The sequence below is a fragment of the Benincasa hispida genome, unplaced genomic scaffold, assembly GCF_009727055.1.
Source record: "Benincasa hispida cultivar B227 unplaced genomic scaffold, ASM972705v1 Contig1182, whole genome shotgun sequence".
NCBI lineage: Eukaryota > Viridiplantae > Streptophyta > Magnoliopsida > Cucurbitales > Cucurbitaceae > Benincasa > Benincasa hispida.
Genome location: NW_024063731.1, coordinates 12,112 through 30,640, shown reverse-complemented (window position 1 = coordinate 30,640; position 18,529 = coordinate 12,112). Strand labels below are relative to the sequence as shown.

Sequence of the window (18,529 nt, the reverse complement as noted above, 5' to 3'; positions counted from 1 at the left end):
ACTTCAACTTTTCTCCAATCTCTTCAATATATTACAGACTATCATGCAAAGAGATTTGCTTCATGGGATACAACTCATGCTTGGATTTATTGAAGCTTGAAAGTGGTGGGTTCCTAGTGAGCAAGTTGAAGATGAAGATGAAAAACCATTTTTTCATTTTTGTGTAATTTTCTATTTCCAAAATCTAAAATTGATTTTAAAATCAAAATTTATTAATTTTACAAATTAATTTCATAAATTAATTTTCTAATAAAATTAATAAATAATTATTTAAACAATTTAAATAATTCTAATTAATTTAATATCCAAAATAAAATTAATTTTACAAAATAAATTCATCTTTATATATTTAAATGATATTTAAATATATTTTCTTCAATTTCGTTTGATTCTAATTTGAACATTTCAAATTAACTTATCACGCTACTCTAAAGCTAATCCATTTCCAAGCTAGTATGGGGACCTCATGGACCTACATATCATGGGCTCCAACGATCCGAGATTAATGAACTTTCATAAGATTGATATAACCTCTATTCGTTAACTAATGGGTCACTCCACTAAAGCTCATAGTTGAACTCCCCTCACTATAAATATATTATGTCAACTCAATGTAACCATGATTAGTAAGTCAACCCTTCACAGGTTGTTCGTAATAATGGCTGGGTCAAATCTCTGTTTTACCCCCAAATTACCTCTTGTTCCTTAAGTCCCCACTGATCCCCTAATGAACAATTATTTTGTGATCCAATCAACAAAACTGAGTCCCTCTCATGCCAAATGAGAGGGCGGGATCCCTTGTTAAAAACCTAGAATCAATACTTAAGGGAACAACCTCTCTACTATCCCTAAAGCGGGTAGGAGTGAATTCCCTCTTGCATCCTATGTCCCTAGCTATCTATCTGGTCTTACCCCTGCAATGAGAGTCTTATTGAGCTGGCGTTGTTGAGCCAACCCTTACCTATACAAATCTAAGGGTAATCCCGAATAAACAAGAGTTCATAGTTAGCCAAAAATTAAGGTTAAATTACCTAGGTCATCACTTTGAAATAGTAAGTCTTAAACAGTAAACAATGTTATAAAGTAAGAGTGACTCATTTCGTGGTCCGATCTTGTACAAACCCTTTTGCACAAGGACACCCCCATTCCTCACGTCCAACGTGAATGAATAAGGATCACTTAATTTGTAGCACTTCAGAACTCCTTGTAACAACTGCAGAGCGGGCTGCATCCAATAGTGTTACCAGAATAAGGTCCCAACCTTATCCATATACTATAGATCATTTTGACTATTTACTCGAACCTGAACCACCTTTATGTCTCCACATAAAGTTCAAGTACTAATCCAATAGTCAAGGGACTTTTAGGTTTATTGAATTTCTATTCTAGCAATAGATCTATTCAATAACACCTTTATTGAATTTTTCAGAATAAGTTTCATTGTTTATATACCACGAGTTTTAGGACATAAAACCCAACAAACTTCCACTTGGACTAAAACTCAAGTGGTAACTTATATATCCGATATATAAGATTAATTTTCTGAGTTTTATAGCGAAATACAATAAACTAGGGCATCTCATACCCATCTTTACCATTCGGTATCTCTATACCCGATATTTCTTCCACTTGCCCTAGGTTATCTTGTATTCCTAGTCCTACTAGGTGATTCTCAAACACTTTAGCCGAGAGAATCCTTGTAAACATGTTAGTATATAATAGGCTTTAGATAAACTATATGAGGATAACATCTTATTCTCAATAATGGCTAGGAAGCACACTTTCCTCCTACTACAATGAGGTACTCTCAACTCTTTAAGCAAGACACATCTGACTTGTCTCAACAACTCTTTATTAATAGTTAGATCTAGAAATCTTTAAACTTTCTATACTTTGATCTAGCCATTAAAATATTTGAATATTTACAAATGGTTTTGAACAATTTGGTTCATAACAGAGGTTGCTAAAACAAACATAATTTTTTAAAATGAACATTTCATTTATCCCAAAAATATATACAATTTGTTCTGTACAAGATTTAAACGAAGTAGAATCAAGTAGCAATTTCTCCCACTAGATGAGCTGAGCAAATGGTCCCAAGGTCAAGTTAGCCTGGTTACCTTTCTCTACTCTCTTCTCGGCAACATACTGAGGGCAGTGTCTCTTCCAGTGCCCTTCTTCGTTGTAGTGGAAACATTTCCCTTTAACTGCAGCGTTATCCTTGCCTTTCTTTCCAGTAGGCTTCTTCTTCCCTTTCCTTTTACCCTTCTTCACAGGAATACTCATATTCTTTAAAGACGAGGAAATTTTTGCCAGATGGCAAGCAATACTTTCTTGTTTTGATTTCAAAATTGAAGCTATAAAAGGAAGTGCAAACTCCCTTCTTGATTACCTCACTCAAGAATTTCTTCAAGGGAAAACTAAAGAAGAGAGTGAAAGAGAGAAAGAAAAGAGCAAATGAAGTCAACTTGCAAGAAAGAAGAAAAGCATGATCAAGATCAAGAACAACAGCAACGATCAACACTTCCTCAAACCAAAGCATCGTATTCTCAAGTGTATCAATTTATCAAAGGCGAATCATTACCGATAATGGAGGATCGAAAAGGAAAAACACCTCAAGCATTGCCGTTATCAAATAAATTTCAAATGTTGGGATCTTTCATCCCTTCAAGGCCTTCTGCCTTAACCATCAACTTTTTCCCTATCAATTGAGTCGGTATAGACAAGAATAAATTTATAGAATAAACGAGTTTTTTTAGGATGGGTTGGAATATAATGGAAATTTGATGGAATTTTTTTTTTGAATTGATAGATTTACTTATGAATTATGGTTCAAGAGTTGTAATGTATGAGGTCTAGGTTTTATTATGGTTAACATCAGGCTTGGAGGACATTCCACTCTTCTCGGCAGTAGTAACATTTACTTCTAACTCTAGACCCTTTTTTCTCAACATTGTCTGGTTAGCTTGTAGCTCATTCAGTAGAATAGTCAAGTTGTATTCAATTTTATTCTTTAATGCATTCAAAATTGCAGAAAACTCTTCAGAAGAAATTCTAGAATAAAACCAACTAGACTTCTCTTGTCTGTGACAGCACCATTTACTTTTGTCACGTTAAAGTGGACCATCATGTCTAGGACATGTTCACGAACATTGGTCTCCACTTTGATGCGACTGTTGTAAATGTACTTAATGGCATCATGCCTTAGGGTGAAGGACAGTTGTCCAAACATCCCTTGCAGAGATTCCATAATCTCTTTGGAAGTACTCATATTCTCATGCTTCTTTACCAAAACATCAGATAAGTTGGCGAGGATATAAGCACGGGCTTTATCATTAGCCCTAACCCATCTATCATATACATCTCCAACATTTAGGTTTGTGTTAGAGTTAAGAATGGGAGGACAATCCTCAGTTATGACAAATCGCAAATTGTCTATCAGAAGTATTATGTTCAAGTTTGATTTCCAATTCACATAATTATCCCCGACAAGTTTATCCAATGCCAACACTTGTATTATTGAACTCGTCATTCTGAAATTATAAATCCAATCAAGTTTTAGCAATTTTAATAATGTACACAAGATTATACTTTTGCTACGATACTACATCAAGACATTCTTCACTAAATACTACCTCCAGAATAACTCATATGCCGATAGTCATTTAGGTACCACTTTTTGTCAGACATTATTAACACATAATAATTCTGTAAGTGTAGACCCGCAATTTTTCAGATTTAACAGAACGGTATGAGTATGCCTTCGAAATAGAAGACAATACCCAAAATAGAACTATAAGACCCTATTCATTTTAATGAAGCCTGGGTTGTTCTGAATCCTATGTTACAACTCTCCGTAGGGATAGCCATCATTAAACGAGTAGCAAAGAACCAGTTAAAGCTAACCAGCAGACACAACATAGGAATCTCATGGTTCAGACTAATGGAGGAGACTGAAGGTTATTATTATTATCTTTTTATCAATGTTTGCTTTGGTTTTGGATTTTAAAAATGATGTGTTGGGTTTATAAGTTTGAGATGTTCAACTATGTAATTTGTTTTTTTGGTTTGGTGCCAGTGGATTTCTAAATGACTTGTGCTATTTATTAGGTTTCTTTTGTTATGTTTGTTTATTTAATATGTGTCTATGTTTTTTTGTTTAATAGGTATCCATCAGAAAGTACAAATCAACCTTCAAAAGAACTGTTCATTGGAAGATTAAGAAAATCTTAGGAATTACAATTGAACCAAGAATGCTTCCAAAATATTATATTTACTTGCAAAAATAAACATGAAAGATACATTACTTTATTTTGTATCATTTGTATACTTTGTTCTAAGAAATGATTACATTTTTGTTCAATGTTAATATATTTATAAATTTTCAATTATGAATGAAAGTCATGGTATTTAATATGTTATGAAATAATTAATATGTGTGGGCTGAACTCGAGTCATGAGTTTATTTTTAACACAAATATAAAAATTTATATACAAATTATTCTTCTTGAGAAAAAAAAAGTTGAGCCTTTTATAGTCATGAGCAAAGCTATAACAAAATTTATATAGTGAAAAAAAAGTGCCATCAAAAGATTATTATTGTAATTATGGCTATTAGAAAAGACCAAAATACCTTACAATAGCATAAGATTAAAGCTATAAATATTTTATTATAGCGTTAAAAAAGTGCTATTATAAGATAAAGATAGCATATTATTTTAGTTATATAAATATAACTAAAAAAAGTGCTATCGTATCTATTATTTCTTGTAGTGATTGATTCAAAGAAATCAACTTCAGGGTTAATGTGGAGGAGCAGTAGTGGGGAGTATCAAGCAAAGTTATATTGCTGACCCCACATTAGAAGCTGAGTATGTAGCTGCAAGTGAAGCAGCAAAAGAAGCAGTATGACTTAAAAAGTTCCTAACTGATTTGGAAGTGGTTCCAAATATGCACTTGCCAGTCACCCTATATGGTGATAACAGTGGAGGAGTTGTAAACTCAAAAGAACATTGAAGCCATAAACGTGGAAAGCACCTCGAGCGGAACTATCATCTCATCAGGGATATTGTACACAAAGGAGATGTAGTTGTCACGCAGATAGCCTCACAAGACAACTTAGCTTATCCATTGACAAAGACCGTCTCGGCTAAAGTGTTTGAGGGTCACCTAGTGGGACTAAGACTACGAGATACTTTCTATTAGAGCAAATGGGAGAAATAATAGGTGTCTGATGCCCTAGTTTATTGTATTTATACTTTTGTTTTTGTTCTTTCACTGTACTCAACAATGTATATATTTGTATATATTTATCCACTGGAGTTTTAGTCCAAGTGGGAGTATTTTTGGGTTGTATGTCCTAAAACTCGTAATGTATAAAGTTAAACATATTCTATTATTGTTGGTTTTTATGTCCTAAAACACGTAGTTTGTAAAAAGATAAACATATTCTATAGTCAATAAACTTATTATTGATTCTATAAATTGCATATGTAAAAGTCTAAATCCAATAAACTAGGATCCACTTAAAGTTTAATTAGTCTATAAAAACCTTTTACTCATCCTCTTATTTAACTTACCTCAAATTTTGGACGTCCGAATTGCCCTAGAACTCCTAGAATCGGCCAAAATCTCCACGGCGCCCCTATTTTTCCGACAAGAAGTTGAACTTTTAGAGCTTAAAATCAGAAATTCCAGCCAATAACGATCAAATTAAAGACCATAGAACTCTATAAGGACCTTATAAGTAACTTACCCTTCAAGTTGGAGCTTCAAATTAGGCTCTAACTCCACGAATTTGCTAAAAACCCGAGCATCCTCTGTTTTTGTAATAACTCTAGCGCCACTATTTTTCTTCGTTTTCCTTACTTCTCCTGCCAAATTTCTGCAACTCAAGCCTCCTACGAGCTTCTTCCTTACGTCCTATTTAATTTTGTTGCATTTTGCCTAATTTTCCTTACATGAACAACCCTAATTCGGAAACAACTTTGTCCTCTTCTTCGGTGCGCCGAACTCAAAAAAATTCGAAATTCCCCTTTTCTCTTCCTTTTCCAGCTTCAATTTCCGGTTTAACACGTGCCCAAATGATTAATTTCCTCTTCCTCTTGGTTCTCATCATTTTCCCTTAATTTCCTTTAATTTCCAGCATATTTGTGCCCAATAAGTCTTAAACAAGCCAAATTTATTTTTAAAACTCGAAAATTACCAAAATTTCACAAATTTTCAAAATGTTGACTTTTCTTCTACTTTGACTTTGACCATTTGACCGTTGACTTTGACCTATCCCGCACATACCAAATTCATTATCGAATCTTTTTATTTTTAATTATAATATTAATAAGAGATCCACATCAAACTTTATCTCGAGTCCCCGAGTTCAATCTCAACTATATGCTTCATAATATTCTAAGAAAGAGTAGAAGAAGAGAGGGCTTACACTATTTCTCTTAGATGATCTAGGTATCTCGATCTTAATCTTGAGACAATTATGAACTCCTGTTTATTCGGGATTATCCTTAGATTTGCATAGGTGAGAGTTGGCTCAACAGCGTCAGCTCAATAAGCCTCCTATTTCAGGGGTAAGACCTGGAAGATAGCTGGGGACATAGGGTGCAATAAGAAATTCACGCCTACCCAATTTAGGAATAAGAAGAAAGGTTGTTCTCTTAAGTACTGAATCCAGGTCTTGAATAAAGGGCCCCACCCTCTCGTTGGCCCGAAAGGGATCCAGTTTAGTGATTTGATCACAAACTAATTGTTCATTAGAGAATCAGTGAAACTTAAGGAGCAAGATATCGGTAGTAAAACAGCATATTGGCCTAGCCGTTATTACAAACCACCTGTGAAGATTCGACTTACTAATTATGGTTAAATCAAATGGCCACAAATATATCTACAGTAAGGAGAATGCAACTATTGAGCTATAGTGGTGTGACTTGATAGTTAAGGAATACTGATGAATTTGGTCTAAAGTGTTTTAGCCAATTAATCTTAAATCGTTGGAACTCATGATCTATAGGTCCATAACGTCCTTTTACTAGCTCGTAAAACATACCTTGAATTATTGAATTGAATGAATATAGAATGATATCAATTTGAATTGTTCAAATTGAATTTCAGTTTGAAAATGTTCGAATTAAAATTAAGGTTTGAATTCTAAAAAGTTCAAATTGAAATTAGGGTTTATATTAAATTGTTATTTAATTAATTAAATATATTTAATTAATTAAAAATCAAATTAATTTCCATTTTCAATTCAATTTCAGAATCTAGATTTTGAAATTTTGGATTTAATTAATTGTGAATTAATTCACTTTAGTTTTTAATTAATTTTACAATTAATTAAATATAAAGGAATTGAAAAAAAAAACCTCAGTAGTGGATTTATCCACAATTTGTGAATGCATGAGGTGGTTTTATTCTGATACACGCACCTAGCACTCTTTTGAGTGAAGTTTGAGGTGGCTTTCAACTGGATCTACATACCTACAAGTAGAAGAAGATTAAATTTTTTCTGAAATATCTGGTTGAAGAGTTGAAAATCTGTCTTTCTGAAAAAGCTCTTCTTACCGCAAAAACCCACACAAAGTCTCTTAAAAATTCACTCCAATTTTGAGTTTCACCACTCAAATTCAAAGCTGAGAATAGTAGAGAAGATATCTTGGTGGTTCACTGAAGAGTTAGAGCTGGAATCACGTGAAGAGAAGCTTGGAATTGGAAGAATTCATCAAAGGTATATAGCTTAGAAACCCTCTTCTGAAGTTTCTATTTAAACATTGTTTTACAAATCAAATTAAATATAATTAGAGTGCTTATTCATTTGTTTGCTTCCGTTGCATGTTATCTTATCCTAACACTATAGTGGTATGTCTCGGTTGTTAATGAATATTGATTAAATTCAGGTTAAAGAGTTTAACTGATTAATCTCAAATTATTTGAGCTCATGATCTGTAGGTTTATAAGGTTCCTCTACTAACTCGTAAAAGATTAAACCTTGGATTAGAAAATTGAGTGAATTTGAAGTGTTCAAATTCGAAATTAGGGTTTAGAATTTGAAATGTTCGATTTTATTTTTAGGGTTTGGATAATTATATTCAATATAATTAAACGTTTAAATTTATCTAAATTAAACGTAATTGAAGAGTTTAAAATATTTAAATATTTATTTAAATATTGAATACGTAAATAGGATTCATGTTTGAATTAGGTGTTTTATTAATTTAATATTCGATATTAAATTATTATTTAATTATTTATTTATTTAAAAAATCAATTTTAATTATAAAATTCAATTTTTAGAATTTATTTTAATTTTCATGTATATTAATTTTAAAGTAAAATTAATTAGAATTAAAATGATCAATTAAAATTAAAATTTAATTTGAGTGGAAAAATCCAACATTGACTTTTTTAGTGGATTTTTCCACATTTCAACACCTAGGCCAATCACTTAGGGCTGATGGAAGGCTTAATTAGCTGAATAAGTTAGTGCTTGCACGATCTATCTTGATGAATACTCCAAATTTCACGAGATTGCATTCATGCAATCTTATTTTCTGAGAATTTCAAGCAATAATTGTTTTCGCCTTCGAACTCTCTCAATCACACTCAATCCCCCTCAATTTTGAGTTTCTACCCCTCAATCCAAGGCTTAGAATCATAGAGAAGCTCCTTTTGATGGTCTATTAGAGTTTTAAAGTTTCAATTTTGTGGATTAAGCAAGGAGCAAGAGGAAATCAACAAAGGTATACACACATAAAACCATCTTTCTATTGAAACTATTTCTTTGCATGCTTTAAACTCAAATGAAGTGTAATTAGAGTGCCTAATGATTCTGTCTGCTTCCATCTTATGCATGTTTACTCAATCATGAAGGATATGCTACATGCCTGTATATTGTAGTTCAAAGGAAACTGGGATTCTAATATACCATCGATAGAATTTGCCTATAATAACAGTTATCGTTCCAGCATCGGAATAGCACTGTATAAGGCATTCTCTGGTGAGGGAATGTAGAAGTCCTTTATGCTGGGATGAAGTTGAAGAAAGGAAGTTATTGGGACAAAAACTAGTTCAAGCTACTATTGAAAATGTGAAGCTGACCAAGGAGAAATTGAATACAGTTCAAGATAGACATAAGAGTTATGCAAATAAACGACGTAGGGATTTAGAATTTGAAGTTGGTGATAGGGTCTTCCTCAAATTATCTCCAAGGAAAGGTGTCCTACATTTTGGAAGGAAAGGGAAACTGAGCCCGAGATACATCGAACCTTATGAGATTTTGGAATGCATAGTGCCATCAGCCTATCAGTTAACACTACCTATGGAGTTATCTAAAAATCATGATGCCTTTCATGTATCCTTCTTAAGGAAATATGTCCCAGATTGACACATGTTCTTGGGTCTCAACCCATGCAGCTAAAGGACAACTTATCATATGAGGAGGAGCCTTTGTGGATACTAGATATGGAGGAGTAGGTGTTATGAAACAAGACGATACTGCGGGTTAAAACGCTGTGGAGAAACTACATAGTAGAAAAAACTACTTGGGAGGGTGAAGATCGGATGAAAACCAAGTAGCCACATCTATTCTCCTGATGATCACTGAATTTCAAGGACAAAATTTCAATAAGGTAGTCATAACTTGTCAGCCTTAAATCTTTGTTATTTTACTAAATTTTTGTTATTTTACTTAAGCTTAAGTTAGATTTAAATAACTCATTAGGGATTTGCATGAATTAAAATGAACTCTGTGAAATTAAGGTTGCAACTTGAGCGAATTTTAGTCAAAGTGTTGAATATGAAAATAAAAAGGGAATTTTTTAAAGGATATTGTTACTTTTTAAGGAGAACTAAGGCTAAATAGGAAAATGTAGGGGAAAGAAGTTAAGCTGTGTGAAGGAAATTACCTAAGGATTGTAAATATAGAAAGGGAATGGAAAAGGTGTGAGACCCTAGAGGCATGGAGTTAGAAGTTTTCGAAATTTTGTAGGGAATTTGAGTAAGAATTGCATAATGTTAAGTAATTTCTTTTATATGAATTTCAAGATAATGGATGAGGATGAGATAAACAAGATTTAGTTGGTTGAAAAGTTGGAGGAGGAGCTGGCAAGAAATTAAGTGAGGCAAGGGACGTGTTGTTGGTTTCATATAAAAAGGGAAGTAGAATTGGTCAGTGTTCACAACTCACCGTTGAAAATCAAGAATTTCTTCAGCCAAATCTCATAAAGATCAAAGAAGTAGATGATGGGGGGAAACCATGGTGAATCTTGATTGGAAGGTTGGTGAAAATCAAAGGAAACCAAAAGCTGGTCTAAAATTCGGGCAATACTGAGTATGGTGAAGATATGAATTGATTTTTTGGCTGGTGAAGAGGACTCAAAAGCTCAAATTCAAAGGTTAGTTTCTTTAAAGGTTATTTAAGAGTTTTATGTAAGAAACTTTTGTTCAATTCGGCTGGAAATGGATAATTTTGTGCTGAAAATGCAATTGGAAACGAGGGTCTGATCAAGGGGCTATCGAATAAAAGTTTAAGATGACTAGCTTGTTGGAGCCTGTGGATGCATCATTGGACAATCGACACCTCACGCACACCCGTGCATTATCACATGCGTGCCAACCATGCACTCCACACGCTTCCTGCATTCAGTAGCGTCTGTCCACTCATCCTTTGCATTCAACAATGCTTGTCCATGCCTAGCGCATTGCAGCGTGTCGTCTAGCACCCATAAGCCTGCCCTTATGCACGTGTCCCAGCGTCCACACCCTAACCTTTTGTTTCAAAATGTTCAAGAAAATGCCGATGAAACGAAATGAAAAATAAGGAAGTCTAAGATTAAGTAAGAAAAACGTGAGGGAACTGTAATGGTTATATCCTAAAAAGGGTTCTATATTCATTCATAATGTCATATCTTATATTATTATGAGCTAATACACATTAAAAAACGAGCATTCAACATCAAAAGAAATATAACTCTCAACTTGATCATCATGATCGAACAAAAGTCACTTAGTATTTTTCCCTTACACTTCTTCTCACTCGTCAAATTATAGCCATAAATGGTTAAAAGGTATTAGATATATAGTGGAATTCAAAATAAGAATTCCATGTGCTGAAGAATGAAATCCACAACAAACATTGAACAATGGAAGCTTCTATGTCAGTTGTATATTCAGTCAGTCATTTGGTCTTCGTAACTCATAGTGGTAGATTGAACACACTAAGATATTATGCCCATTAATTCTACTACTCTAAAATTAGTTTTAAATCTAAAACGTTTTTTTTAATTTTCTTATAAATAGACGTCAAAGAGTTTGATTTTAGAGATAGATTTATTTCTTCCTATTTTCCATCTCTTTGATTTTCTCCAAGCAAAAGGTTTTTCTTGTTTCCAAGACTTTTCTGATGAGCACTCGTCTGTCAAGAGTGTTATGTTGGCCTTAGGGAGAAATCGGTGTGAGACGATTAGCACTACGTAGATCTGTAACGATCAAATGATTTTAAAACAATAGGTTTGTAACTGTCATACACTTTTTTTGAAACATTAGATATGTAATCCTTTACTGGCGACAAGATCTAGAACCATCAAAACAACAAGTCATTCCCAACAACGCTACAACTTCAAACCTAAAGGATCACATAAAACAAGATTCTGATGCAGTAGAATATAACACAAATTTTTTTGAATTTTCTTTTGAATGTAATGATCAGTGTATCCCATAAGTAAAAGTGAATTTTCTTTTAACTAGGATTATCACAAATTTAATTTGAAAAATAATATTTTGATTTAAATTAATGTGTGAAATTATGAAGATATCAAATCATACAAATAATAAAAGATATATGTGTTTTAATCTAAGATATGATTATCATGAAATTTTTAGAAAAAATAAATAAATATTTTGGTTTTTGAATTAAAGATTAAAATTAGGAGGATAATCAAATCATTCAAATGAAAATAATGCCAAAAAGAAAAAAAAAATTAAAAGATGGTTATGATGAAATTAAAAAGCAAAATATTTTGGCTTTAAGTTAAAATTTGAAATTAAGATATAATCAAATAGTCCAAATAAAATATTTATTATATTTAACCCTCTAATAACATTCATATATTTTTCATCAAATACAACTAAAGTACGTATTTTTAACATGATAAAACACGTGCACATTCAACTAGTTTTTTACTAGTATTTTATATCTCTTTTCCGAAAATATAGTGACTCCACTAAATATAGGATATTTGCAATATATAGTAGAATAAGAGAAAAAATCTAAAGATATATTATATCTTTAAAATATTTGTAAATATGAATGAGTTGACTAGTCAATCTTTAAATTTTTTTAATTTCCAATTTTGCCCTCCCTTGTCTTATCTTGTTGTACACCTTTTTTTTTAGTTGTTTTTTTCTCCTCTTTGATTTGTGCTTCTTTCCTCCATTTTTTCATTTTGTTTTCTTTATCAGTTTTTGTCACTTCCCTTTCTTTTTTTTTATTCTTTCTTTTATCCTATTTTTGCTTCTTTCATCTATTTTTTATTTTCTTTCATTTTCTTATTTTTCCCTTTTTTTCTTTCCTTTATTTTTTATTTTCTTTTATGTTCTTCTTTTTTCCGTTTCTCTTTCTTTTCTTTTTTAATTTTCTTTTCTTTCTTCGATTTTTGCTTATTCCTTTTTTTTTTATTTTTATTGTCTTTCATTTCTCCAATTTTTGCTTCTTCTCTTTTCCTTTTTTATTATTTTATTATTTTATTTTGTTCTCTTTTTCCCTTCTTCCCTTTTTTTATCTTTTTTTATTTTTTTTTATTTTTCGTTCTTTTTTTTTTGTTTTTGCTTTCTTTTTTCTATTTAATTTTCTTTCTTTCCTTTCTTTAGTTTTTGTTTATTCTCTTTCTCTTATTTTTTAAATTTTTCTTTCCTTTATTTGAATTTTTTCCTTCTTTCCCTTTTTTTCACAAGAATTATGAGGTTGAGTTTCGTAGCCAAGACTAGAAAGTACTCAATTCATAAGTGACTTAACGCCAACAAACCAATCATCAAGTTTGATTGTTATAACAAATAATAATTATAAATAGCAAATGAAAATCTATCAGTGATAGCTACTAATATTTTCTATCATTGATAGCTTAATCTTTGATAGAAATCTATCATTGATAGCCAACTTAGTGAATTTAATTAATAAAGTTGAATCTCGAACTAAAATGTAAGTGGAATGCCTAGAAGTTATCACTAATAGCATGTTTATCAGTGATAGAAGCTATCATCGAAAAGAAAAGGGACTTATAAATGTTTGGAAACGACAAGAAAGGGGCAAAAAGGTGTTTAGTGGTTATGATTGATAGAAGCTACTACTGATAGCATGTTACAAGTGATAGAAGCTAATACTAATAGCATGTTATCGTTGATAAAAGCTACCCGATAACACGTTATCAGTGATAGAAGCTACCATTGATAGCACGTTATTGGCAATAGAGAACTATCACTGGTAGCATGATATCGGTGAGATCATTGATAGCATCTTATTAGTGATGTTATCAGTGAAATAAGCTATCACTGATAACCACAATATGAGTGATGTTAGTGATATTGGTGATAGAACTTAGGTGGTATCTATATATTGAGTTATAGAAGTCTATCATTGATATCCTTAAGTGTTAATATTTCAAGGTTGATTCTAATTGATGAAAGTCTATCAATGATAGCGACTGATAGCTTCTATAAGTGATAGCCATGGCAAAAGATTATTAGTGATAGCTATTGTGGTAATCAAAGTTGTTGGTCTTCTTTCAATGTCGATCCATATTTATAAATCTATCATCAAAAGCTATTGATAGCCTTAAGTATTGATATTTCAAGGTCGATTCCAATTGATGAAAGCTAATCAATGATAGCTACATATAATTGATAGCAAATTAAAAGCTAATATTTCAAGATTGTATTAATTTTTCTCAAATTGAAAGCTATCGTTGATAGCAACTATCATCGATAACAATTGATAAAACCTATCAGCGATAGTAGCTATCAATGGCTATCACTGATAGCTGCTATCAATGATAGCATTTAATTTAAGAAAACTAAGAAGAAGCAAGAAAAATGGTGGCTAGGCATGAGTGTTTTAATCTTTTACCATATTTGATCTATATATACAATTATTTTATCCTTGTACTACATATTCTACTATTTTGGGCTTGAATTCTGTTTATGCAACTAGCCCTTAAATATAAATTTTTTAAAAAGGAAAACAAAATATATTTTAAATTTTAGTTAAAATTTATCGTATTAAAAGTACTTGTTTTTCTTACAATTCCAATATTATTGGGTGTTAGATAATTTCTACGAATAGACTATTGGTTGTTTAGATTATTTAGACGAAGCTTCGGAATATTTTATTATTTTTTTAATTTTTAAGAAGAAAAACTTGTGTAACGACCCGACCCCCTAGGACTTAAGTTAGGCCATTATTAAAATACATGCATGCATGACACTTAAAACGACACTCCTTTATGTTAAAATAAATGCTAAATAGATAAGGAAGTTCAAAAGTCCTTTATTAAATGCAAACGTCGAAAACAAGATTAGGGTACCCATAAATCATAAAGGTTAATAAATAAATATGAAAAACAATTCTTACTAACAAGTTTTGAACATCAAAACTAACATTAACAGAAATATGAAAAGAACTTTAAATCTCGTTATGCGGAAGCGTAAAAACTCGTCCCAGTGGCTCGATCACGAATTTCGCTTGTCCATCGCCGGTGCATCTCTACCTTTAACTAAAACAACAACATAGAAAGAATGAGTATAAAATACTCAATAAGTAACCCCACTACTGGGGTCAGGCTGGGCATTTATGTCCTTTAGATACCCGCCTATGGCACATATACACATGAAACAAGAAGGAGTCCTATCCTACTGTAGTTAAGCATGCCCCCTACCTCTAATGAATTCCGAAGGAGACACAAACTGGTGAATTCCGAAGGAGACACAAACTGGTGAATCTCGAAGGAAACACAAACTGGTGAATCTCAAAGGAAACACGAAATCTAACGGGCATCTAACTAATCAGTAAGGACAGTCACATGGTCTCAACTTCAAAATCATCACCGTACGAATCTATGACATATATGTAATCCTTGATACCATGACTCTACCACATACATATATACCTCAACAACATGTTTTACAACGTTCATGTATATCTTAACATCATAGTTTTACAACATACATGTATGCCTCAACATCATCAGGTCAGATACAATCATATGGAAATACATACCATCTCATACTAGCATTCAAGTATCTATGTGTATATTTAAACAATTCATATCTCGTGCCAGAACATACTTTGATTCAGATCATACTATAATTTATCATGCTAACATTGCCATAACATACACTTATCATACTAGCATATAACTAAAGCCTAGCCCGTGGGCAGTTCCAGTAATAGGATTACTTACCTCAAATAAAGTCCAAAAGTTAAGTCAAGCAAACAAACTCCTTTCTAGCCTTCCACAACTTTTGAATGAGATCCTAGAACATGGACAAAAATCGATCTTAAACTTTAAGCCTAATTTTTAAACATTAAATCATTCCCAAATTACCAGCACAACTTACCCAATAGTGGTTTGACCAAGATCACCTCAAAGTTCTAACACCAAAATTTTGTTGGAATCATACTCAAGTCGTTCGCGTCTAAATTCAAATCTTCTCAAAAGTTGAATCTAAATCCCAAAGTGTAGTTTGTTCCAAATTGTCTTCAATCTCTCAAACAAATGCTTTAATCTAAGAAATCCAATAATAATGGTTAGAACCTCAAACAAATTCCAACAACAACATTTAATTCAAACCTTACAAGGCTTAATATACTTACCAAAATGTTGCTTGGTCCAAAATTCCAAAAATGCGCTCCAACTAAGGACAAATATTGAATTTCCAAATAATAAAGTTACTGAAAATTACATTATTATTAAATAAAATTTGCGGGGTGTTACATTTTTCCCCCTTCAAAGAACTTTCGTCCTTGAAAGTTCATCCTTGAGAAAGCTCTGGATACTGGGCCTTCATCTCATCCTCTCGCTCCCAGGTGGCTTCCCTAAACTGGTGATTCTTCCATAGGACTTTCACAAAAGCAATTTCCCAGTAGCGAAATGTTTTTACCTCTCTGGCGAGGATCTCTATGGGCTTCTCGTAGCTTAAGTTTTCATTTAAGTGTAAGGGTTCGTAGTGAACTACATGGGACGGGTCTGTCACATACTTCCTTAGCATCGAAACATGGAAGACATTATGAACTGAAGACAGTTTTGGGGGCAACGGTAAGCTACAGGGCCAACTCGTTCCAGGAACCTCGAAAGGTGCAATGAATCTCAAACTCAACTTTCCCTTCCTGCCAAACCTTAGAATACCTTTCATGGGTGCCACTTTTAAGAACACTTTCACACCAGTCTCAAATTCCAGGTCTTATGTCTTACATCAGCATAACTCTTCTGTCTGCTCTGGGCTGTTTGCATATGAGCCTTGATCTTCTGTATTGCCTCATTCGTGGTCTGCACCAATTCAGGTCCTAAAATCTCCTCTCTCCTACCTCATCCCAACAAACAGGGGACATGCAACCCTTCCCATATAGGGCCTCAAAGGGTGACATCCTAATAGTGGACTAGTAGTTGTTATTATAAGAAAACTCCATTAAGTGCAAGTGAGCATCCAACTTCCTGAAAACTCTATGGCACAGTCACGCAAACATGTCTTCTAGTATCTGATTCAATCTCTCTGTCGGCTCATCAGTCCGAGGGTGGAAAGCTGTTACTGAAGTTTAACCGGGTCCTCTAAAGCTACCTGGAGTCTTTCCAGATGTTACACGTGAAAACGAAGGTCTCTGTCCGAGACAATGGACACAGGCACTCCATGCAACCTTATCACCTCCTTCATGTCTAATTGTGCCCACTGATTCACTGAAAAGGTGGGCTTTCCAGGTATGAAATGTGCTAACTTCGTAAGTCTGTCTACAACGCCCATATCACAGTGAAACCTTTGATTGTCCGAGGCAACCCCACGATGAAGTCCATAGACACATGCTCCCACTTCCATTCTGGTCACTCAATGGCTGTAACAAGCCTGCTGGCTTCTGCCTCGGGGCTTTCACATGTTGGCACACCAAACACTTACTGACGACTATGCAACCTCTCTATTCATATCATTCCACTAGTAGTAACGTTTCAGGTTCCGATACATCTTGGTCCTGCCGGGTGAATCGAAAATAAGGAACTATGAGCCTCTGACAATAACTCATCTTTAATATCACTAACTACTGGCACGCATAGACGCCCTTTGATAAAGGAGGCCACCTTATGCTGAAACTGAGAATTCGCCATTCTGACCTGACTCCACCCTACGAATTCTCTCTTCTAGATAAAGGTCGTCTCGCTGCGCATCAATAATCTTCTGCCTTAGACTTGGTTGCACCGAAAATTGTGCTAACTGTGTCGTGACCTTTCCCACAACCACTACAATCTCTGCCCTCTCCAGTTCCCTACACAAGTGAGTCTATCTGGTAATGAGAGCTGTTGAATAGGCCGCTTTCCTGCTTAAAGCATCTACCACTACGTTTGCTTTTCCCAGGTGGTACAAAATTTCACATTCATAATTCTTCACCAGTTTCAACCACCTTCTTTGCCTCATGTTTAACTCTTTATGAGTAAAAAAGTACTTCAAACTTTTGTGATCGGTGAAGATCTGTATTTTCTCTCCATATAAGTAATGTCTCTAGATTTTAAGAGCAAAAGCCACTGCTGCTAACTCCAAGTCATGTGTGGGATAATTCTGTTTATGCTTCTTCAGCTGACATGAAGCGCAAGCAACTACTTTACCATGCTACATCAATATGCATCCCAACCCCTTCTTGGACGCATCACTGTAAATGACAAAACCACCTGATTCATCCGGTACTGTAAGAACTGGGGCTGAAACCAGCCTCTGCTTGAGGTCCTGGAAAATTTTTTCACAAGCCTCATTCCAAACAAATGCTGCCCCCTTCCGAGTCAACTGAGTTAATGGGGCGGCTATGCGAGAGAAGTCCTTTACAAATCGTCTATATGAGCCTACTAACCCCAGGAAACTGCGAACCTCACTGACTGTGGTTGGACGAGCCCAACTCATAACTGCCTCAACCTTTGCAGGATCCATAGAGACACCTTTCTTCGATACTACATACCCTAGGAAGGACACTTGTTTCAACCAAAATTCACATTTAGAAAACTTCGCATATAACTTATTGGCCCTCAACGTCTCCAACACTTTTCCGCAAATGCTTCTCATGCTCGGTCTCTATCTTGAAATAAATCAAGATATCATCAATAAAAACAATCACGAAAGTGTCGAGGAATTCCTTGAACACCCTATTCATCAAATCCATGGACACTGTTGGTGCATTCGTTAGACCGAATGATATCACTATGAACTCATAATGTCAGTACCTCGAACGGAAAGCTGTCTTGGGTATGTCACTGTCCTTTATTCTCAGCTGGTGGTATCCTGA

At 33.7% G+C, this 18,529-nt stretch overlaps 1 protein-coding gene across 1 annotated transcript; it reads right to left on the bottom strand.

Moving 5' to 3' along the window:
• Window positions 1–17,865: 17,865 nt before the first annotated feature.
• LOC120068832 (uncharacterized mitochondrial protein AtMg00860-like) lies at window positions 17,866–18,177 on the bottom strand. Its single transcript, XM_039020469.1, has one exon. It carries the CDS (start codon window positions 18,175–18,177, stop codon window positions 17,866–17,868), a length of 312 nt encoding a protein of 103 aa, XP_038876397.1.
• Between the last annotated feature and the right edge of the window lie 352 nt (window positions 18,178–18,529).